The sequence below is a fragment of the Trematomus bernacchii genome, unplaced genomic scaffold (assembly GCF_902827165.1).
Source record: "Trematomus bernacchii unplaced genomic scaffold, fTreBer1.1, whole genome shotgun sequence".
NCBI classification, from domain to species: domain Eukaryota; kingdom Metazoa; phylum Chordata; class Actinopteri; order Perciformes; family Nototheniidae; genus Trematomus; species Trematomus bernacchii.
The window spans coordinates 1,367,064-1,390,445 of NW_022987550.1; the positions used below are offsets into that span (position 1 = coordinate 1,367,064).

A 23,382-nucleotide genomic window follows, 5' to 3' on the forward strand; every position below is an offset into this window, starting at 1 on the left:
TTAGGTCCTTATATGTTTCTTGTTAAGCGACCTTGGGTTAATGAAAGACGCTATATAAATTAAAATTATTATTATTATTATTATTATTATTATTATTATTATTATTATTATTAGTGAACTCACATGAACAAAAATTAAACAATAATTAAAACACTACATCAGCAAACTCAAAAGGTGTATTTAGTGTCTGTTCCTCTTGATAAGCTTGCTGTGATTCTGATAACTGTATTAAAAAGTAAACACACACTAAATGCAGCTTTGAGTTTGTTAAAACAATATATTTTAAAGGATTTATAGGGAAATCACAGGAACAAAAATAATACAAGAATTAAAAAACTACATCAGCTAACTCAAAAGGTGTATTTGGTGTCTGTTCCTCTTGATAACCTTGCTGAGATTGTGATAACTGTATTAAAAAATAAAAAGTGCAGTGGGAGGTTGCTCAGTGATTCATGTGCATTTGGTTTAGTGCAGCTCGGATGAAACCTGGTCGCCATCTTTACTCTCCATCCCAGCACACATCGCTGCCGGTGGGGCGGAAACACCGACTCATCGACCCGGTTCATTTCTGAGGAAGTACCGATAGACCTGACACACACACATACACACACATACATACACACACACCCTCCGAGATTTTTAACCACTGAATACTCGTCCCGTTGCCACTCAACACACACGATGGGAGAGCGAGAGGACATGGTTTACCAGGCGAAGCTTGCCGAGCAGGCGGAGCGATATGACGGTAAGAAGGTGTCTCATTCTCGGCTTGAAAACGGGACATGTTCACGGAGCTTAGTTAGCTTCTCGATTAGCTGCTAGGTGGCTAACGTAGCTAGGTGTACGGCTAACGAAGCTACTGTTACCTAGCAACGTGTTTTTTTTTCTTCCCCTCAACTGACAGCCGTTTAAACAAAAGAAAGGTGTCGTAACGGTTGTGTTGTTGTTGTTGTTTTTATTTTAGAGGTAAAAATAAACAAGCTAACAGACGGTGGTTAACGTTAGCGGAGGGGGCCACAACAAAATGGCGGAGTGAGCTGTCAGGAGTTCCTCCCTTTTTGCACCATTGAGCAGAATCACAATCAGAATAGCTCTAGATTGACATTGTTTATACATAATATTACTCAAGAAGCATTACATACTAGAGGTTATAATATAAGGTGTTGTTCTTCTGAACCAGAAAACATGTATTCGTCCCAATTTGCATGGTTACAGCAAAAGTAAAGAGCCAAAGATAGCTGTATATTCATATTAATTCAGAAGCATGCATGACATATTAAAGATAACATTAGAAAATACTCAATTTAAAATAGTAATGTAGAAGATATATCCTCTTAACTCTTACATATTAGAAACTGAGTGTGTCAGAATGAGAATACATGTATTGGTCCCACAGGGGGGAAATTAACACTGTATATTCATAGTATTAATTAAGAAACATGCATACAATATTAAATAATAAGGTAGATTTACAATTTACAAAAATCCAGTACCAGTTGTGAGAAAGCAGCCAGAATCAGAATTACAATACATTGATTTGTCCTAATTAACATTGTATATTCATAATATTAATTCATAAGCATGCATACAAATATAAATTGTTCTTGTTCTTCACAATCAGAATCAGAATACCTTCATTCATCCCAATTGACATGGTAACCGCAAAAATAAAGAGATTAATATTAATTAAGAACCATGCCTAAATGTATATATAACCGTGCACACATATCTGTATAAATGTACATTCTCCGGATCAGAATTTAACTCACTTTATTTCTATTTCTATTCATACTGTTAATACGTGTTTAATCTTATTATTTTTTAACCAACTAAAACTGATTCTGCGGTGTTCAAGTAGTGTAAAATATATATCCTCTTAACTGTAAAGTATTATATATGTCAGAATCGTCCCACACATCGTATATTCATAATATTAATTAAGATAAAAGTAGAAATCACACAATTTACAATTTTAATATGTTATTTATGTCACTTAGTTATTTTAAATAGCTGCTACTCGTTTTCTGTAGCCATGGTTGTGTACTTATTTGTCATTATTTTATTGTTTTGTATTACTCCGGCCACATTTGACAACGTTTTCTATTCAAATGTCACTAGGGACTACAGTAGAGCTGGGCATTAGGTTGGTTTATGCAATATTTCATCTGTTTTCAGGTCTTCAAATGTGGAGATTTCCTGCTTTTCTCTAAAAGTATAAATAAAAGTGAATGTTTCTAGGTTATGGGCTGCCAACAAAAGACATTTAGAGATATCCAGTTGGACTTTGAGACACTGGTTTGGATATATTTTGATTATTACTGTCAGACCAAACCAAAAATCTAGAAAATAATTAATCAATTATGAAAGAAATATTATAAATTGGAGCAGTTAGATGTTTGTTTAGACATAATAAACACATATTTAGTTTTGTGTGTTTGCAATCATCTAGTCCAGATTTAAACGTTTAAGTATTTTGTTTTTTGGTATAGCCCTGGTACGATGTGGGAAACAAATCATAAACATAATAACAGTGGCACACGATTTTAAAAGCGTGCATTAAGGACTAACCCAAAATATATTTAATAAAGATAAAAGTACAAAAACACAATTTACAATTTGAATGTGGTATTTATATCACTTTTAAATTGCGGCTTCTAATTTCTTTAGCCATGGTTGTGTACTTATATGTCTTCATTTTATGTTTTTATTACTAACGTGTGCTGGAATTCTGATTTACAAAAATACAAATCCAGTAGCAGATGTGAGACAGCAGCCAGGTGATAGTATTACAAGTGGAAGTATATATTACACATTATTTACAGACGTTTAATTGTCTAAGAGACAGCAGCCAGTAGTAATTATTATAAAGCTTTACTTGAGTAAAAGTAGAAGTACTCACATCATGTATTGAGTAAAAGTAGAAGTACTCAGATCTTGTACTTGAGTAAAAGTACAAGTTCTCCTAGTACTAGACTCCTGGTACTAGGATGGGTTAAATGCAGAGGACCCATTTCACTGTGTGCTCTGCATGTGAGACCATTAAAGAGGGTTTCATCCCTCCCAATATTATATTATATTAAGTACTCAGATCGTGTACTTGAGTAAAAGTAGAAGTACTCAGGTCTTGTACTTGAGTAAAAGTAGAAGTACTCAGATCTTGTTCTTGAGTAAAAGTAGAAGTACTCAGATCTTGTACTTGAGTAAAAGTAGAAGTACTCAGATCTTGTACTTGAGTAAAAGTAGAAGTACTCAGATCTTGTACATGAGTAAAAGTAGAAGTACTCAGATCTTGTACTTGAGTAAAAGTAGAAGTACTCAGACCTTGTACTTGAGTAAAAGTAGAAGTACTCAGATCTTGTACTTGAGTAAAAGTAGAAGTACCAGAGTGTAGGAATACTCTGTTACAGTAAAAGTCCTGCATTCAAAATGTTCCTCAAGTCAAAGTAGAAAAGTATTATCATCAAAATATAGTTCAAGTAGCGACAGTAAAAGTAGTGATTGTGCAGATTGGTCCATTTCATAATAATATATATGATATGTTTTATAATGATTGATCATGAAAGTGTTCTCAAAGCTGGTAAAGGTGCAGCTAGTCTGAATGACTTTGTATACTGCAGGGTAGCTTGTGGATTTACTCCAGGTGGAACTAAAGTCTGATTTAACACTTGATTATATTTCACATCATTCATCCACATCTGTGAAGTAACTAAAGGGATTAAATTCATGTAGTGGAGTAGAAGTACACAGTAGCATCAAATGGAAATACTCAAGTAAGTTACAAGTATCTCTAAATTGTACTTAAGAACAGTACTTTGATAAATGTACTTAGTTACTTTACAGCAAATTCCTGGTATGTGTAAACCTACTTGGTAATAAAACAGATTCTGATCTTGTTCTGTTTCTGGCTGTTAGGTGCTCTCTATCGATGTAACGCTGATTATAAAACATGATTTTAATAGTTATTCTCATGTGTTTTCTGAGCAGAGATGGTGGTGTCGATGAAGAACGTGGCGGGGATGAACGTGGAGCTCACAGTCGAGGAGAGGAACTTATTATCGGTCGCCTACAAGAACGTGATCGGGGCCCGAAGAGCCTCCTGGAGGATAATCAGCAGCATCGAGCAGCGGGAGGAGAACAAGGGCGGAGAGGAGAAACTCAAGATGATCCAGGACTACAGGCAAACGGTAAGAAAACACAAGAATACATCAAAGCAGCATGTCACTTCCTGTAGAGCACCAACCTTTTTAAGCCCAAGATCTCCGACCTAACCGAAAAAGACAGCCCAGACAGTACTTCCAATTTGAGGCCTTTTATGTCGGCTAATTGCATCAAATCATTTGGTGCAACTTCCCATTTGATCAAACCAAGAACACAACATAACTAACATGTCAAAAAGGATAAATACACATATTTACATCATACCTATCATTTTCATTTTCATTAATTCCTTCATTACAATACTAAATATAAATGTATGTAGCTTATTTTCCGTTTGAGTGAATGAGTAAATTATTTTGTTGACAGCAACAACATTTAACATTAACATTAAAACTAGTTATTTTAACACAATTCTTACAAATTAATCTCAATCTCATATTTGTGGTGATAATAGTGTTCTTTAAGTTGTATTTCTGATATTATACTGAATAATTGTAATACCATAATGGACTGTCGGTAACACAAGAAAACAGCACGTCACTTCCTGTATTAATGCACACAATGTACAATATCTGTTTTCTTTTTTGTATTACTGCCAAATATTATTCCATATTTTATTCCTTCTTCTTCTTCCATTATATTTCTATGTAAATACTGCAATATTTTACTATATTTTTAATTATTTCTAATATTTATTTATGTTATTTCTTATGTTCGTCAAGTTTAAGATATGTTACTTAATTTTAATACCATACTGTGCAGTGTCGGTAAAACCCTCATGATGTCACTTCCTGTCGAGCCATATATGGTCATTTGTCATTTGTCATCAAGATGATCCAGGACTACAGGCAAACGGTAGAAATATATATATTTTATACAAGTCTGATTTTCATATTTCTGGAGAAATTATAATGTTTTTGAGGAACAGAAATATTGTTTTCTGGCATCACTTTACGGGGAACATCTGCATTTTGGTTTGAGGGCGCACTGAGAGTGAAGTAAATATACAATACTTGGCTGTGAATTAAGATCAGATAAGATGTGCTTTATTGATCGGGACATGTTTGCGTTGCAGCAACATCAAAACAAAGCATTTCACATACGAGAAATTAAAAGAGTAGAAATAAACAATTCTAAAATGTAAACATCTCAAAATAGAAATAAAACAGCAATAAGAATAATAGAAAAATATACATGTTGAAATAAAAAGTATCACCTCAAAATGTTCATTACAGTAAATGTACTGCATTCAGCTCGTGGACAAACTGCATCTGAGTCATCGTAGTAAATCCTCCTCTCCTTGTTTTATGAAAGAAATTGGATCGGCCCATTATTCTGGGAGGGGCCACTTTGCGTCAGAGAGAGGGGGGGGAGGAGGGGGGGGGGCTGCAGTCAATGAGCTAATGGGATTAAATCCTGCCGTGGCACTTTCATTTCTTTGTGGTTCCTCGAGTCCCACGAGGAGAGCAGACGCCTGGTTTCACACGAGGAGTTGCTTTAGAGTAGGGGTCTCCAACCTTTTTTAGGGTGAGAGCTACTTTCAAGAAGTAAAACAAGTCGTGAGCCACTTTTACCCCTCTGTTGTTTGCTTTTGCAGTCTATATATTTAGCACATTTTAACATTATTATATGTGGGGGGAACATTTTCTTTAAATGTCTAAGTGAAAAGCATCTGGAGCACTTTGAGCACAACATGAATGTATGGAAACAGCTCTCAACACTCAGATGAAAGAGAGCTGGATACTTTCAATAATCCAAACCTCTTTAGAATATGATCACAACCAATAACAAATCATTCAAACTGGTTTATTCTGATCTGATGTTTCCTAGTTAGCATTCTTTCTTTCTATTTATGCTGATTTTACTAATCACTGCCCTTTTAAACTGTATTCAGTGTTTCCCCTAGGTTTACTGCTTTGGGGGGGGGCGGGGGGGGGGGGGGGATATATTTTTTGTAAATCCTCTGGAGCAGAGAGAGGAGCTGTGGATTTGTTATTGATTAATGCATCGGTGTTTCTTAGGGTCAAAAACACTAAACTCACAACTTAAAGTGACAGTGTTTAGTTTATTTAAGAAAAGAGCACATGTTCAATGTGAAAAGTGACAGTAGGTAGATTAGTTGCAATTTGGTGATATATATATATATATATATATGTATTACAAAAAAAAAAATGCCAAGACAATGATAGGGGAAACACTGGTATTTCTTATTTATTTTATATATTTATATTCTCTCTCTCTCTCTCTCTCTCTCTCTCTCTGTGTCTCGCTCACACACACACAAAATGCGCTCGTGCCACACACACACACACACACACACACACAGAGAGGCTGTGTGCTCCTCCGTGGCGAAAACAGCTTGCGTTAAAAAAAAAAAAATTACATTACATGACATGTTACTTGTTAGACGCTTTTATCCAAAGCGACTTACATACACAATACTGTGGACAATCCCCACAGGAGCACTTTGGGGTGAAGTGTCTCAGGGACACAACGACATGCTGACTGCAGTGGGGTTTGAACCTGTGCTCCCCTGATCCCAACACCAACGCACTAGTTCACTGCGCCACACGCCTCCCATAATAAAACATATTTGTAAAGTGGGGGGGACACAAACGGGATTTTGAAAAGTGGGGGACACACTGTGTATGTGTGCTTCAAGTGCAATAAATATATATGCAAGTTGCAGCACACACAGTAACACTCTGGCCCTCGTGTGCTGTACAGGCTGGCAGGACTCGGCTGCTCAATGGGGCTGATGTGTTGTGTAGGTTCTGCCTGAAGGAAAGGTCACACTCCTTATGAAGCGGTGAGGTGCCGCTCCACATTGCTTTACTTCCCCACTGCAACACTGGTCCCGCAAATCAAGCAAGAACGTGATTGGTCGATATTCATTGTGGGGGGAGGGGGGAGGAGGGGTGTTAGATAGATATAGAGTTGTAGTAAGTAGATAGAGTTCGCTATGATTGATGATTTTTGTGTGTACATTTTGGATTTGCTTGGCGAGCTAAAAATGTTAAAGTGACGAACAGAAAACAATATTTCTGTTCGTCAAAAACTGTATAATTCCTCCAGAAAAATGAGAATCAAACAGAGCGTCAGACGGCAGAGACAGCTTTGTTTTTACGGAGCTCTGACGTCACGTTGTTGTTTACGTCACGTTGTTGTTTACGTCAGGAGACATCTTGTATACGAGTGTCATGTTCTCAGAGACACAGTATCACCTCAGACTATATCTTTCTAGAAACACCACTGTACAGTATACCAAACAAGTCGTGTGTGTGTGTGTGTGTGTGTGTGTGTGTGTGTGTGTGTGTGTGTGTGTGTGTGTGTGTGTGTGTGTGTGTGTGTGTGTGTGTGTGTGTGTGTGTGTGTGTGTGTGTGTGTGTGTGTGTGTGTGTGTTGTGTGTGTGTGTGTGTGTGTGTGTGTGTGTGTGTGTGTGTGTGTGTGTGTGTGTGTGTGTGTGTGTGTGTGTGTGTGTGTGTGTGTGTGTGTGTGTGTGTGTGTGTGTGTGTGTGTGTGTGTGTGTGTGTGTGTGTGTGTGTGTGTGTGTGTGTGTGTGCAGGTTGAAAAGGAGCTGAAGGATATCTGTGGAGACATCCTGGACGCTCTGGAGCGACACCTGCTCCCCTCGGCCGTCATGGGAGAGTCCAAGGTCTTCTACAACAAAATGTGAGTCGAAGGAAACGGGGAATATTCATTGTCACCTTAAACATCAGAGATACAGGGTCCCGCAAATGAAGAAGGATAGACCAGGGGTGTCCAAACTGCGGCCCATTTTGAATCGGCCCTCAGCAAATTAAAAAAGTATAATGTAATACGGCCCACAAATGAAACTTGTGCTTGTCTTATAATGTATTTCTTAAATATAATAGTAGTATTCACGTGTTTTAATAAGATCACTTTTCAAATAAATTCAGTCAATTCAAGTTGGAAACATTTTCTAACAAATCTTAGTTGATAAGAAAAAAGCCCAATGACTTATTTACATAACAAGCTTGAAATACACCCTTCATATTTCTCCTTATTATAATCACTCTGAGGGATGAGCTGCCAACAGTCCCAAGCTTCTTGTGCCTACATTTGATTGATTTAGCTAACTTATAACTAGGGATGTCCCGATCACCTTTTTTTGCTCCCGATCCGATTCCGATCATTTGATTTTGACAATCTGCCGATACCGATTTTTCCCGATCCGATCTTTATGCAATGCATTAAGAGAAAAAAAAGGTAACAGATAACGGCTGGTCATCCAACGCGATGAATTCAGCTATCTTGGCTGTTATTTTTTTGGCCTTTTCACTGTTCTGGGGCAGTTTCTCTTTCCTTTTTAAAAGTCTCTGAAAGTGTCGGTTGTTTCAGTGCCGTTACCTGAGTGGCCGCTGTGTACTCCTCGTGTTGTTGTTGGTGTTCGTATTAGATTGGTCGTGTTGAACGTAGCTCTGTTCTTTCCACCACGCGGAACCTCCGCCTTGCAAACATTGCATCTGGCTGTTACACTGCCTTCGCTTTCAATTTTATAATACTTCCAAACTCCTGACATTTTCTCTGTCCCGACTCCCGAGTCACCAGCTGAACGTAGCCTCTCGTTAGCTTACTGCTACTATTAGACACTGCGCCCACTCTGTTGCCAGATTTGAGAGAAATAAGCAACCAGGTCTATGAAAACAAGCCCAAAAGAAGCAACACATACATGATGTTGTGTAATTTTAACCCAAAACTAAGGCCTCAGGATGACTTCAAGACGTGAACATGGTCATTTTTGTTTTGTAACATTAAATAAAATGTATAAAAATATTTTATAAAAAAAAAAAAAAAATCCGATCCCCGATTTTTTTCTCCCGATCCCCGATCACGTGATCGGATCGGGACATCCCTACTTATAACTGAACTTATGAGGCGATATACCTCGAGTGAGTTTATTTTTCTGTATGTGGCCCCCGCTTCTTTGCACCAGACGACAGTTTGTTACATGGTTTAATTTTTCAGAAGGTTCGGTTTGCGTTCACACGGGCAAAACTCAAACAGACTATAAACTTTAAACACGAGTCATGTGCACGGAAATGCTGTTCAACCATTAGTCAGACATTAAGGGGTAAAAACGCAAATCTACCGTAGCTTTGGAGCGTCGGCAGGTTATTTCCATGCTGCTGTTGATCTGGAGAGCATCTCTACAGAATCTAGTGGACGGCACATATGATTATAAAATCAGACAACGTGCGATAAAAGACATGATAACACATATAATGAGAGACGTCCTGCAGTCAGGAGGGGGTTTCCCCGACGACAGGTGGCTCTGACTTTTATGTGTAGTTGACGGAGCATTTTTAAGAAGACATCCGCATTCTTGTGACTCGTAATTACTACGCTTCCTATGTTTAGCTGCAGACTGCGTTCACAGAGATGAACCGCTCCAGAGTTCACTAGCAAGAGACCACCTCTTTCAGGTTTAGTTCACTCCAGAGGTCTGAGACCACCTCTTTCAGGTTGTTCACTTCAGAGGTCTGAGACCACCTCTTTCAGGTTGTTTAGTTCACTCCAGAGGTCTGAGACCACCTCTTTCAGGTTGTTCACTCCAGAGGTCTGAGACCACCTCTTTCAGGTTGTTTAGTTCACTCCAGAGGTCTGAGACCACCTCTTTCAGGTTGTTTAGTTCAGAGGTCTCCAACCCAAACAAACCGCACCAAGGGGGTAAACGCACCAGGGTTCGATTCAACCGGACTAAACCAGGCCGGTGTGAATGTGACCTAAGCCTTCATCCAGTTAATGTCTTGATTTCTTCTCTCTCCCCACAGGAAGGGAGATTACCACCGGTACCTGGCAGAGTTTGCCACGGGGAACAACAGGAAGGAGGCAGCAGAGAACAGTCTCGTTGCGTATAAAACTGCAACAGACCTCGCCATGCTGGAGCTTCCTCCAACGCACCCCATCCGCCTGGGACTCGCTCTCAACTTCTCCGTCTTCTACTACGAGATCCTCAACTCCCCCGACCGCGCCTGCAGGTCATACACACACTCTCTCTTTTAGGATCATTCACTAGAAGAATAAGCTGGGATTTACCGTCTAAAATTAGATCATAGGAGTTATTCTGACGCTTTAAAAGAAGCCCTTATGTCAGAGAAGCCTCCATCTTTTTGAGTTTAATCTACCGGGAGTAAAAGACTGGGTTTAACAGTGAAATGCTTGTATTTTTCAGAGTAAAAGGCTCTTTTCTTTAACAGAAGTGTGTGTGTGTGTGTGTGTGTGTGTCTCAGGTTGGCGAAGGCTGCGTTCGATGACGCCATCACAGAACTGGACACACTGAATGAAGACAGCTACAAGGACTCCACACTCATCATGCAGTTGTTACGTGATAACCTCACATTATGGACTTCAGATATGCAGGGAGAAGGTGAGATCTGTTGTATCAACGTGGCTCCATTCATAACTACTAATATACTTTACATTACATTACTAGGGATGGGAATTTGAAAGCAAATGTATATTCGATTATTCGACACCCAAAAAAACGGTTAACCGAAATGTACATATCCTATAAAAAAAACAAAAAAAAAATGTGGGAAATATTTTTTTAATTTTGAAAAATAAATAAATACATGTTCAAATAAGTATAGAAACCAAGTCGAATTTGTCAAATGTATTGAACTGGTGATCACAGTTTGAACAGGTGACAGCTATAGACCTAGAGCTTTCATGCTTAAAACAGAACTTGGTTTTCTGATGGATTTGGACAGAAACGCGAGTGAAGTAATTTCACTCGGAGAGAGAGATCAGAACCTGCAGCTCTGCTGTGATGGACCGGTGAGCGGAGCAAAACACACCTTTAGACCTGACACATTTAGCTATATGGCACTGTCGTATACATTGAATTATTCCATTTGATAATATGTAATCAACTTAGGCACCCCACCCAAAAAAAAAAAAAATTACAATAAAAATATTCATAACTCATATTCTCATATTCTCATATTCTCATACCTGAATAATTTCGAATATTCGATTAATCGTTCCCATCCCTAAACATTACATGCTACTTGTTAGACGCTTTTATCCAAAGCGACTTACATACTCAATACTGTGGGAAATCCCCACAGGAGCAATTTGAGGTGAATTGTCTCAGGGACACAACGACATGCTGACTGCAATGGGACTCAAACTTGCTACCCCCTGATTCGAAGTTCAGCGCACTACCCACTGAGCCACAGCCTGCCACTTTATTACTGTATCTGAAATCTGGACTAGAAACACTAACGGATGAACTAACTCACTCATCTCTCGGTAACCTGCCGAAAACGCTTTTATACTTCATTTAAAACTGTACTTAAAGGGGACCTATCATGCAAAATGCACTTTTTGATGTCTTTTATACATAAACATGTGTCCCCGGTGTGTCAGGGAACTCACGCAGCGTCAGGAAATAAAACCCTCTCTCTTTTCCTCCGTACCCAAATCTCTAAAAACGGGGGAACAACGGAGCTGATCCAGATTTGCGTCCGATATGACGTAATATCTGAAATGTGGACCCACGGCCCTATCAGAAACGTTGCTATCAGAAACAATGCTATCAGAAACAATGCCCGACTGTTTTGGACGTAATATGGTCGGTGTTTACATTAGCATCGCTAACACTCAGAGCTAACCTGTACTGGAGAGCATGTGTGTGAAGAAGCAGGAAATAAAAAGGAACTCACCTTGTGGTATAACCGGCAAGAGAGAAAGCCTTTGAGCTCCATACTGTTTCAGAGAGAATCCTTGATAATCCATGATATGGCGTTTCATCACCGCAGCATTTAGTTTAGACAGTGCTTTTTTTTTTAAAGCTTTTATCAGCTATCTGTCTAATTAAATAATCTTATTTTTTGTAATACTTTTTATTGATTGGCTTATTTCATTAACAGATGCACTTTGTTCAGCATATCATTTCATATTTTCTACTTATAAAACGGACAAGTCAAATCAAGCAATCTGATTGGTTCTTAGCCGTGATATAATGAGCGTATATCATGGGTAGAATTGTAGTTACTTTTCACAAGTCAGTATCCCTCCTGAGAAAAAGCTACAACCGTTACAACTGTTACATTACGTCCGTTACGAAACTAACTAACTAACAAAGCTCAAAATGGAAACATTAAGGTTAACTTGGACCTCCGGGTGGGTCTCACTATGGAGGAGTGGATTGAGCAGTGCCTATCTCCAGAGAGCACCTAAACGACGACATGTAGAGCTACGTGAAGAGCAGGTAGACCAACTGGAAAAGTACCACCATTCAAAAGCTTTCTGATGCGGGTCTTGAAACAAAGCAGAGAAATTATGACCGTTAGTGGCCACAGGTGAGAAAGCTCTCTCCAGAGCTACTGGAAGCCGAATCTCGGGGACCGGAGAAAGTGGAGCAATATTCTCTCCACGCCAAGCAACAGCCTAGAACAACCTCAGCCTATACAAGTAACCACGTAAGCCATGCTACTGATGCTGGACAGGTTTTCAGTGGGTGCACAATAAACAGCAACATACACATTAATGTAAATAAATAGCCAAATAATGGATCAACGCTCTCTGTTCGCTGGCTGTTGTTAGTGTTGTTGCATAGCAACCACCTCGCACTATGTTTCGTGCAGAAGGCAACAGAGGGACTATTTTATTTTGAACATCATTATTTACTAATAACAACTATTTAAATTAGAGTGTGTATTTTTCTTTCATATTGCCACACTTGGTAACCGTTTTATAAAAGCAATAGCTCACTTCAGGCCGTGATATATGCTCATTATATCACAGCTAAGGGGCGTGGTTCGGCCCGACGCGTCATGAGAATCACGTCGTGAGAACCACGTCATGAGAACCACGTCGTGAGAACCACGTCGTGAGAATCACGTCGTGAGAATCACGTCGTGAGAACCACGTCGTGAGAATCACGTCGTGAGAATCACGTCGTGAGAATCACGTCGTGAGAATCACGTCGTGAGAACCACGTCATGAGAACCACGTCATGAGAATCACGTCATGAGAACCACGTCATGAGAACCACGTCATGAGAACCACGTCATGAGAATCACGTCATGAGAACCACGTCATGAGAATCACGTCATGAGAACCACGTCATGAGAATCACGTCATGAGAACCACGTCATGAGAACCACGTCATGAGAACCACGTCATGAGAATCACGTCATGAGAACCACGTCGTGAGCTATTGCTTAAATATAGTTTAGGTAAAACAAGAAATAATGATAAAATTAAATGATTATAATCATTTAATTTAATAAAAAGTAGAGTACAGGTTGAACAATAAAATGTCTCCTTTTTAATAAACATAAATAAAAAAAATAATTGAAATGTTGTTGTTGTTGTTGTGTTCCAGGTGAAGAACAGAACAAAGAGGCGCTGCAGGACGTTGAGGATGAAGCTCAGTGAGACGACCAACCGACAGCCAACAACTCAGACCCTCCCTCATCTTCCTCCAGACCCTCAATCCTCCTCCTCTTCCTCACCTCCTCCAGACCCTCAATCCTCCTCCTCTTCCTCACCTCCTCCAACAACTCAGACCCTCCCTCATCTTCCTCCTCCAGACCCTCAATCCTCCTCCTCTTCCTCACCTCCTCCAACAACTCAGACCCTCCCTCATCTTCCTCCTCCAGACCCTCAATCCTCCTCCTCTTCCTCACCTCCTCCAACAACTCAGACCCTCCCTCACACTCTCTAGACCCTCCATATTCCTCCTCCATATTCCTCCTCCATCTAGACCTTCAACCCTCCTCATCTCCTCCTTCCTCCATCTTCCAGACCCTCAACCCTCCTCATCTCCTCTCCCCCCTCCCCCCCCCTCCTCCTCTCTCCCCTCCCCCCCCACCCCCCCCCCCCCCCCCCCCTCCCCTCTGCAGCTCCTCGACCCAGCAGGGCCACAGAGTTAACAACTTTATTTTTCTCTTTATTTTTTATTTTTATATTAGTCCTTACTTCATTAAACGAGTAAAATAGCACTTAATTGAGACAGGAAGCCGTTAGAGAGGAGACTGAAGAGAGTCCCTGTTGTTGTTGTTGTTGTTGTTTTTCTGTCCTGGTACAAGCGGTTCTGAAATATTCATTATGGTATGTTGTTGTTTTTTTTTTGCTTTCCCCTCAATATCTTGATCAGTCTGCTGGATGTATTGAGATTTATGTAATTACAGAAATTAACTTTTATTACTGATAATGTTGACTATTAGTTATGGGAGGTGTTTTATCTGTTTTTAGTGACATGTCATGCGAATCATTTGACGGGCGATTTGGTAACGTGCCCTTTTGTTTTGGGGGGGGGGGGGGGGGGGGTTTGGGGGAGTATCCACATGGGGCAAAGGCGTGCAAACTTTTACACCATCGTGATTCTGTCGTCATGTTTTTGTCCTTGGACTGTACTTTTGTGCTGAAATACTGTAACTGGATCTCTGCAGCTAGCTGGTGGTTTTTAATTTAAAAAGAAAAATGGGAGATTTCACACTCGATTCGTCCGTCGCTTCTCGAACCGAGAGCCCTAAAATAATAAAAAGAAGATGGTCAGTGCTTGCATGAGTTAACACTTTCTGTTCTTCACTAAAAAAGCTCCTCTGGTTTCCGAGGATTTTCTTTCTTTCTCGTTTTTTGCTTCATTGTGTGTAAACTTGGAGCTGATTTGTACTACTGGAGATCTGACTGGAGCCGCAGACAGGGAGTCTGTACGTTCTGACTGAAACACAGCATGGAATTAACATTAAACGATCTAAATTAAACATTACTCACGACTCCTTCTTCATTATTTAACGTTCACTCTCCTTTGAGGTGCTCTGGGGTTTCCCTTTCTTTCTTCTTCTGCTGCTCTCCGTCTCAGAAAGACGTGTTTTCACTGAATGTCTATTATGTTCTGCTTTGGTCAATCAACTATAACAAGTTTGACTATTAGAGTAACTTGTAATAATTCAAAAGAAAGTGTATTTGTGGTTTAAATGTAAGGATTTGGTGATATTGTAATAATTGTATATTTTTGTGACGGCACTCCTGATTTAGATGAATCCATAATTAAAATAATCATTAACGGTACGTTCACACGGCAGCGTGCGTTGAAGCTTGCCGGCGGGCGTGTCTGAAAGTCGACCAACAACCAATCGCATTAATCTCCCGCCCCGGACACACAAGCAAGCAACGCGAAAAGTTTTCAAGCTTCGACGGAAGCGCCAGCCAATCAAATCATATGCCAGTACAAGCGCTAGCCAATCAAACCGCGTGCTTGTGGGTCCGGGGCGGGAGATTCATGTGATTGGTTGTTGGTCGAGCTTCAGACACGCCCGCCGGCAAGCTTCAACGCACGCCGCCGTGTGTAGGGGCTGTAACGGTACGTCCACACGGCTCCGTCGCGTTGAAGCTTGCCGGTGGGCGTGTCTGAAAGTCGACCAACAACCAATCACATTAATCTCCCGCCCCGGACACACAAGCAAGCAACGCGAGCAAAGCGAAGCGACGGAACCACAATGGGGTGACGTCGCGCTTTGCCGAACTGCATTGCGTTGCTCGCTTCAAACGTAGAGCAATGTTCTACTTTTGAAGCTTCGACGGAAGCGCCAGCCAATCGAATCATATGCCAGTACAAGCTCTAGCCAATCAAACCGCGTGCTTGTGTGTCCGGGGCGGGATATTCATGTGATTGGTTGTTGGTCGAGCTTCAGACAAGCTTCAACGCACGCCGCCGTGTGTAGGGGCTGTAACGGTGCGTCCACACGTCTCCGTCGCGTTGAAGCTTGCCGGTGGGCGTGTCTGGCGTGGACCAACAACCAATCACATTAATCTCCCGCCCCGGACACACAAGCACGCGGTTTGATTGGCTAGCGCTTGTACTGGCATATGATTTGATTGGCTGACGCTTCCGTCGACGCTTGAAAACTTTTCTCAACTTTCGAAGCGAGCGACGGAGGCAAAGCGACGCGACCACAATGCAGTTCGGCAAAGCGCGACGTCACCCCTTTCAAAGTGAATGGGAAGCGTCTCCGTTGAAGCACGCGACGCTGCCGTGGGGACGTACCGTAACTTATAATTGTGAAATGATTTCAACTGTAATGTAATGTTATTTATTATAGTTTTGTGATTATTAACTTTGAAAATGTGGTGTTTGTCTTTTAAATTATTTCAAATGTATTTATAAAAATTAAAAAACATAATAGATTTTACAAAGCAAAACAATTATCAATAAATGGAGAAAATGATCAGCAGAACAACCCGTATATTAATATGAATCCATATGAAGTTTATTTATATTGCACATTTGAAACAGCTCTGGAGTCAGACTGAGAGCTCATCATAAATGCATATCTTCTATTTATAGAGTTTTAGAGTTTGAATGCAATGTTAATGCTGAAGAGAGACAGAAGTCTGGAGCCAGAGGGATTACCTTAGAGTCCTGAGTCATCACTTTAAATACAGTTTTACCTTTTGGTGCCATTTTATATTTTACTTTCACAGACATTCAAGAGAATCCAAGCCTGTGGTGGATTTTAAATGTGTGCTTTCTATAGAAAACATTTCTTGATAAATAAAAAAAAATAGAAAATGTGTTTTAGTTTTCCACCAACCCCCATCTTTGAGTTATTTATGTCTATTATAATTATTGATATTCAGTTTAACAAATGGGGCGAAGCCTGCGAGTTAGTTCAGGCAGTCAACTCGAGCACCAATCATACATTAACATGTGTTAACAGCTTCCAGCCCCAGCTTCCCAGCCCCAGCTCCCAGCCCCAGCTTCCCAGCCCCAGCTTCCAGCCCCAGCTTCCAGCCCCAGCTTCCAGCCCCAGCTTCCAGCCCCAGCTTCCAGCCCCAGCTTCCAGCCCCAGCTTCCAGCCCCAGCTTCCAGCCCCAGCTCCCAGCCCCAGCTCCCAGCCCCAGCTCCCAGCCCCAGCTCCCAGCCCCAGCTCCCAGCCCCAGCTCCCAGCCCCAGCTCCCAGCCCCAGCTCCCAGCCCCAGCTCCCAGCCCCAGCTCCCAGCCCCAGCTCCCAGCCCCAGCTCCCAGCCCCAGCTCCCAGCCCCAGCTCCCAGCCCCAGCTCCCAGCCCCAGCTTCCAGCCCCAGCTCCCAGCCCCAGCTCCCAGCCCCAGCTCCCAGCCCCAGCTCCCAGCCCCAGCTCCCAGCCCCAGCTCCCAGCCTCACACATACACGTCCATGCAACCCTCACCCTGCGTTTACACTACTGATACCACTGACGTCCATACCTCATGCTTTACTCGCTTTGCACTTCATTAATTTGGTTAATTTGAATTGCTTGCTTAAATAAACATATTTTATTAACCGTTGATATGGTGTGTCTCCTCTTTGTTGTGGCCTTTTGAGCCAGGTCTTAACTAGAATGAATGAATGAATACAGTGGTGTGTTAATATCAATCATACCATGTGACTTTTAGTTCTTTCTCTCTGCTGCACATCATTAATAAGTGCAGTTTTCTCAGACTCTTGTTGAACTCTGCTTGCTTTAATGGATCTTTCTAAATGCTTCTCCATGAACCTGCCCTCCTGCTTTCAGCTGAGCAGATGCAACATGTGCTGATCTTACATCAGCCTCACCCTGACAGACTAAACTTAGAAAGCTGAAACAGGATCCGGCTCGCAGAGAAGCCACTTCCTCTCTGCAGAGACGCTGACCTCTGACCTTTAATAAGATAAGATAAGATAAGAAGTACTTTATTGATCCCAATTTGGAAAATGTTTGCGTTGCAGCAGCTTAAAAAGACAAGGCATTTTACATTAGAGAAATTAAGAGACTGGAAATAAACAATCCAAAAAGTCCAAATAGAAATAAAATAGCATTAAAAAAGTAAAATATATACATGTGGAAATACAAATTTACAGTAACAAAATATAAAGCAGGATATATATATATATATATATATATATACATTAATTGTGCAAGGAATGGATTATTAAATGTTAGATGGAATCTGGTGACACCTTCAGGTTAGACTTGAACATTGCACGATGAGGAAAAAACGAAAAGGAACTTCACGAGCAAGAGTTTCACAAAGTAATGGATTGGATCTAATGTTATATTGAGAATATTTCTACTACTTTAACTTGCTGTCGGACAAACCAAAGCCACCAGACTGACTGAAAAAAACTGTACATTTGTACAGAGGTGGGAGAAGTACTCAGGTATTGTACTTGAGTAAAAGTAGAAGTACTCAGATCTTGTACTTGAGTAAAAGTAGAAGTACTCAGATCTTGTACTTGAGTAAAAGTAGAAGTACTCAGATCTTGTACTTGAGTAAAAGTAGAAGTACCAGAGTGTAGGAATACTCTGTTACAGTGAAAGTCCTGCATTCAAAATGTTCCTCAAGTAAAAGTAGAAAAGTATTCTCATCAAAATATAGTGAAAGTAGCGACAGTAAAAGTAGTCATTGTGCAGATTGGTCCATTTCAGAATAATATATATGATATGTTTTATAATGATTGATCATGAAAGTGTTATCAAAAGAGAATTGTAGTGGAGTAGAGATACAGAGTAGCATAAATGTAAATACTCAAGTAAAGTACAAGTACCTCAAAATTGTACTTAAAGGTGGGGTAGGTAAGTTTGAGAAACCGGCTCGAGATACACTTTTTGTTATATTCCATGAAATGCTCTTAACATCCCGATAGCAATGAATATCTTAAGTGCTTTGACAAAATATCCATAAAAAAATATCATCTGTGGAAGCCGTAATACTGTAAAAAGCACGACCAATCATCTGAGCCGGCCCGGCTAAAATAACTGGATGGCCTACCTGCCTGTCAGCCTTCCATCTGTGCACAAACTTATCTCGTGCCCTCATTGGTCATGTGCGTGTTCGTGTGTGTTGGAGGAGGGGCTCTGTAAGGGAGTGGCACATTTTCTCCGGTTGTGCATTTTCAAATTCTATGCACTCGAGCTGGTTTCTCCAAAATTACCTACCCCACCTTTAAGTATACTGTAGTACTTGAGTAAATGTACTTAGTTACTTTACACCACTGATTAATAGACTTTTCATGCAAGGGAGGCAGCTCAAGTTGCTTTAAATATAAAGGAAAATGCATCATATTTAAAAACAGACAATCAGAAGACACTAGATGCTATAAATGAAGATGTAAACATTTCAAAAATATTAAAAACACTAATAATGGGACATAACATATGATAGTGGTGGTCTAATGGATAGAAGATCGGAAGGTTGTGAGTTAAAATCCCGCCAGGAACACCACCACTAGTGTGCCCTTGAGTAAGGCACTTAGTCCTTAGTTACTCCAGGGAGAATGTCCCTGTAATTGGTAATTGTAAGTCGCTTTGGATAAAAGCGACAGCTAAATGAAATGTAATGTAACAACATATTTGGAGTTTCCCTTTTGAAGATATTTTTGTAGCAGTTCCTGTGGCGCCCTCTGCAGCTCACATCTGACACACACACATACACACACACACACACACACCCACACACACGCACGCACACACGCACGCACGCACGCACACACGCACGCACACACACGCTGTTTCTCCTCCATGCAGCAGATGTAATGTGAAACCTCAAGAGGGCAGCATTGGCAGATAATCTGAAATAATAAAGTGCATATTTCCACAGTAGAAGGTGTGGCGTCCTCTCCTTCCTGTGGAAACTAGAAACTGCCTCCGTGTTCTGCTGCTGGAACAAACATCAATGAAATATCATGAACTTCCTGCTCTCTGCAGAGACAGCAGTTATTAATAACCACAGTTATTTTCAGGCAGCACATGTGAGGTTTACTCAGCCTCCGCATGAGGCATCTGGTTGCAGCGCCTACAAACTACTTAAATAGAGTAGAGCTAGGATGACGTATTCTAGTAATCAGACCCTGAAGGTAGCATCTACCTGGTTCCCTTCACAAAAAAACTATGGGATTTTTCCATTGGATTTTGAAGTATTGCTGAAAATAATCTCTGTTGCAAACAAAGGTTTATAATACTTACAAGTTTTGTCCAGCAGGATAATATCCACATTTTAACACCACTTTATGATTTTGGAAGGAAAAAGCTAACGTTAGGCTATAAAGGAACTACAGCACGGTCACATGACTTCACGTCACCACCGCTAAGCTAAAGGTGGCTAATGTTGGGCTATAAAGTAACTACAGTACGGTCACATGACTTCACGTCACCACCGCTAAGCTAAAGGTGGCTAATGTTGGGTTATAAAGGAACTACAGTACGGTCACATGACTTCACGTCACCACCGCTAAGCTAAAGGTGGCTAATGTTGGGCTATAAAGTAACTACAGTACGGTCACATGACTTCACGTCACCACCGCTAAGCTAAAGGTGGCTAATGTTGGGTTATAAAGGAACTACAGTACGGTCACATGACTTCACGTCACCACCGCTAAGCTAAAGGTGGTTAATGTTGGGCTATAAAGGAACTACAGTACGGTCACATGACTTCACGTCACCACTGCTATGCTAAAGGAGGCTAAGGTTGGGCTATGAAGGAACTACAGCTAACTGTGCTAACAGTACTAACAGCTAACGGTGCTAATTGCTAACGCTCTTACAGCTAACAATTCTAATACCTCAGTGCTAACAGCTTACAGTTCTAACAACTAACGGTGCTAATGGCTAACATTCTAACAGCTAACAGTGCTAACAGCTAACAATTCGAATAGTTAACGGTTATAAGAGCTAACGGTGCTAATGGCTAACAGTGCTAACAGAGGCGGTTTTCTTACACTGATTGTAGCTTTAAAAAGTAGTAGTGCATTGTATGGTACGTTTTACAAAAACATTTTTTATGTAATTGTTTATTTGTGAACTATGAAGTATAAAAAGCGATAAGGAACAGATTTATTTGTCCTAACTTCTCCACTTCCATTGTTACTTTAACCGAAACATCCATCTTTCCTGAAATAATCGAAATAGTTTCCTGTGAACACGGATACATTTATTATAACACACAGGGATAAGGACGCCTGTTGCTGGACATTTGTAGACATGTGTTTGTTGTTTGTTGCTATAATTATTCTCAAAATGCCATAAATAGAAGATTTAAGAGGGCACCAGGTTCATGTTCCATGCTGTGATTTCACTTTCATTCTGCGTGAAACAAGAATAATGGGTTTTTCTTGGAAGGCCAAAGCTATTTGTTCTTATTTAAGAATACAACTGGGCACATCTATGTGTGTGTGTGTGTGTGTGTGTGTGTGTGTGTGTGTGTGTGTGTGTGTGTGTGTGTGTGTGTGTGTGTGTGTGTGTTTGTCAAGGCCACAGATTTCCTGTTGATGCAGGTTGTCAGGATTGACTAAGGCGGCGTGGTCAAAGGTCAAAGGATGTGTGTCACTGTCACCAGCGCCCCCATCACCACACACACACACACACACACACACACACACACACACACACACACACACACACACACACACACAAACATACAGCTTTCTCCAATGTTCACAATTTCTGGTCTGGTAATGAAAGCGAATTAGCATATTTAATAAGCTTATGCCTCATTTGTCTTAATGTCAGTAATGAACTGTGGGAGTTTCATGGTGATATTTATTAGTTACATTTTTAACCCTATTCACCTGTAGCGTCTCATTGAGGAATGCAGGGAGGAGCCGGGTCAGGAAGGTCATCATAAAGATGTGTGTTTTCACCAGAGTGAAGCCCCTGTCCATCAATATGAGCTGTGTGTGTGTGTGTGTGTGTGTGTGTGTGTGTGTGTGTGTGTGTGTGTGTGTGTGTGTGTGTGTGTGTGTGTGTGTGTGTGTGTGTGTGTGTGTGTTTGTTGTGGACAGGACGTGCACTGCGATGACAGGTCAAGTCTCTTTCTGTTTCTAGAGTGTGTGCATACACGTGTCTCTTGTTTATCCTTAGGGAAGCACAAGTGGGGTCATGCTGACACACACACACACACACACACACACACACACACACACACACACACAAACAGGCCTGAATACATCACACACAGATACACACAATCTACCGGGAGGGTACTGGGAACATCTGAGGCAGGATGCAAGGAAGAGGAAACCCTGTGTGTGTGTGTGTGTGTGTGTGTGTGTGTGTGTGTGTGTGTGTGTGTGTGTGTGTGTGTGTGTGTGTGTGTGTGTGTGTGTGTGTGTGTGTGTGTGTGTGTGTGTGTGTTGCCCTCATTTGTCAACTTCAAAGTAGTTTGGTTTATTGTTGCAGTCTTTTTAGTTGTGTTGGTCTCTATTTGCAGCAGTTACTTTTAAATCAGAACGTAGCAACATCATTTGTAGATAATTCCAATCTCTAATTTCTTTATGTGCCTTTTTGTGTTCATTTCGTTTCTCACTGTAGTCGTTTTGTATTTCTTTTGTGGTCATCTGTCTGTGTTTTCCTAGTTGTACGTGTCTTTTTTCCCTGACCTTTTGCAGAGGAAGGCTCTGACACTTTGGGCCTCTAACCTGCAGACCCCGTCACTAATCCATCTCTGCCTAAAATGCACACACACATTTGTATCTTCCCACACACACACACACACACACACACACACACACACACACACACACACACACACACACACACTCACTAACGGCAGTATAAGACAACAGACACATATCCTCTGCATGTGACATCCATCTCGGAGCTCCACATCCTCCCTGAACTGGAGAGGAAGCTTCCTGTGCTTCAGCCTCACTGCCTCCAGGCTCCACAGCAGGTAACACCCGACTGCAAAGCTTCAAATCTGCAACCATAACACGCCTCTGATTCAAAAACCTGCAAGGACAACAAGCCTCTGAGCATTCAAACCTGCAATCACTGCTTTTCAAATCTGCGTATCAGGAGGAAACATTTGTCTTTAAGGTAAGAGCTAACACTTGAACAATGCATGTAGGAGAGAGATTTAAGATACTGTGCAAAGATATATATACAAACAAACATATTTATAATTTAATATGACTATAACGAGCTGCTTCTTTACTACTTAATACTGTAACAACAGTTTTAAAGGAACATTTTGGAGTATACTATATTTGTACTTTAATATACTGGCTGTTACTCTAAAATGTTCACTTACTTTTAAAATGCTTATTCATTTCATTAGGATGTGCCAACCTCTTTATTTAATATGTTTTTCATTTAATTTAAAGTGTTTTTATCTGCGTTGTCCCTTTCAGACGTTTCTCAGGACAGTCTTTTCTCCAAACGTAAGGATTTTGCACCCGAGGGGGAAAGGTGTGATATATATTTTGATGTGAAAGACACTTCGGATTTCACTTTTTTTTTAAGAATAA

At 40.8% G+C, this 23,382-nt stretch overlaps 1 protein-coding gene across 1 annotated transcript; it reads left to right on the forward strand.

Annotated features, from left to right (window-relative positions):
* Positions 1-455: 455 nt before the first annotated feature.
* LOC117477027 (14-3-3 protein epsilon) lies at positions 456-13,809 on the forward strand. Its single transcript, XM_034123730.1, has 6 exons — positions 456-745; positions 3,985-4,184; positions 7,725-7,831; positions 9,955-10,161; positions 10,414-10,550; positions 13,518-13,809. Exons 1-6 carry the CDS (start codon positions 682-684, stop codon positions 13,568-13,570), a joined length of 768 nt encoding a protein of 255 aa, XP_033979621.1. The 5' UTR covers positions 456-681; the 3' UTR covers positions 13,571-13,809.
* The last annotated feature ends 9,573 nt before the right edge of the window (positions 13,810-23,382 follow it).

Coding starts and splice junctions, on each gene's coding strand:
- LOC117477027 (XM_034123730.1), top strand. CDS start 682: ATGGGAGAGCGAGAGGACATGGTTTACCAGGCGAAGCTTGCCGAGCAG. Junction 4,185..7,724: donor TCCAGGACTACAGGCAAACG/GTAAGAAAACAC, acceptor GTGTGTGTGCAG/GTTGAAAAGGAGCTGAAGGA. Junction 10,162..10,413: donor TCCCCCGACCGCGCCTGCAG/GTCATACACACA, acceptor TGTGTGTCTCAG/GTTGGCGAAGGCTGCGTTCG.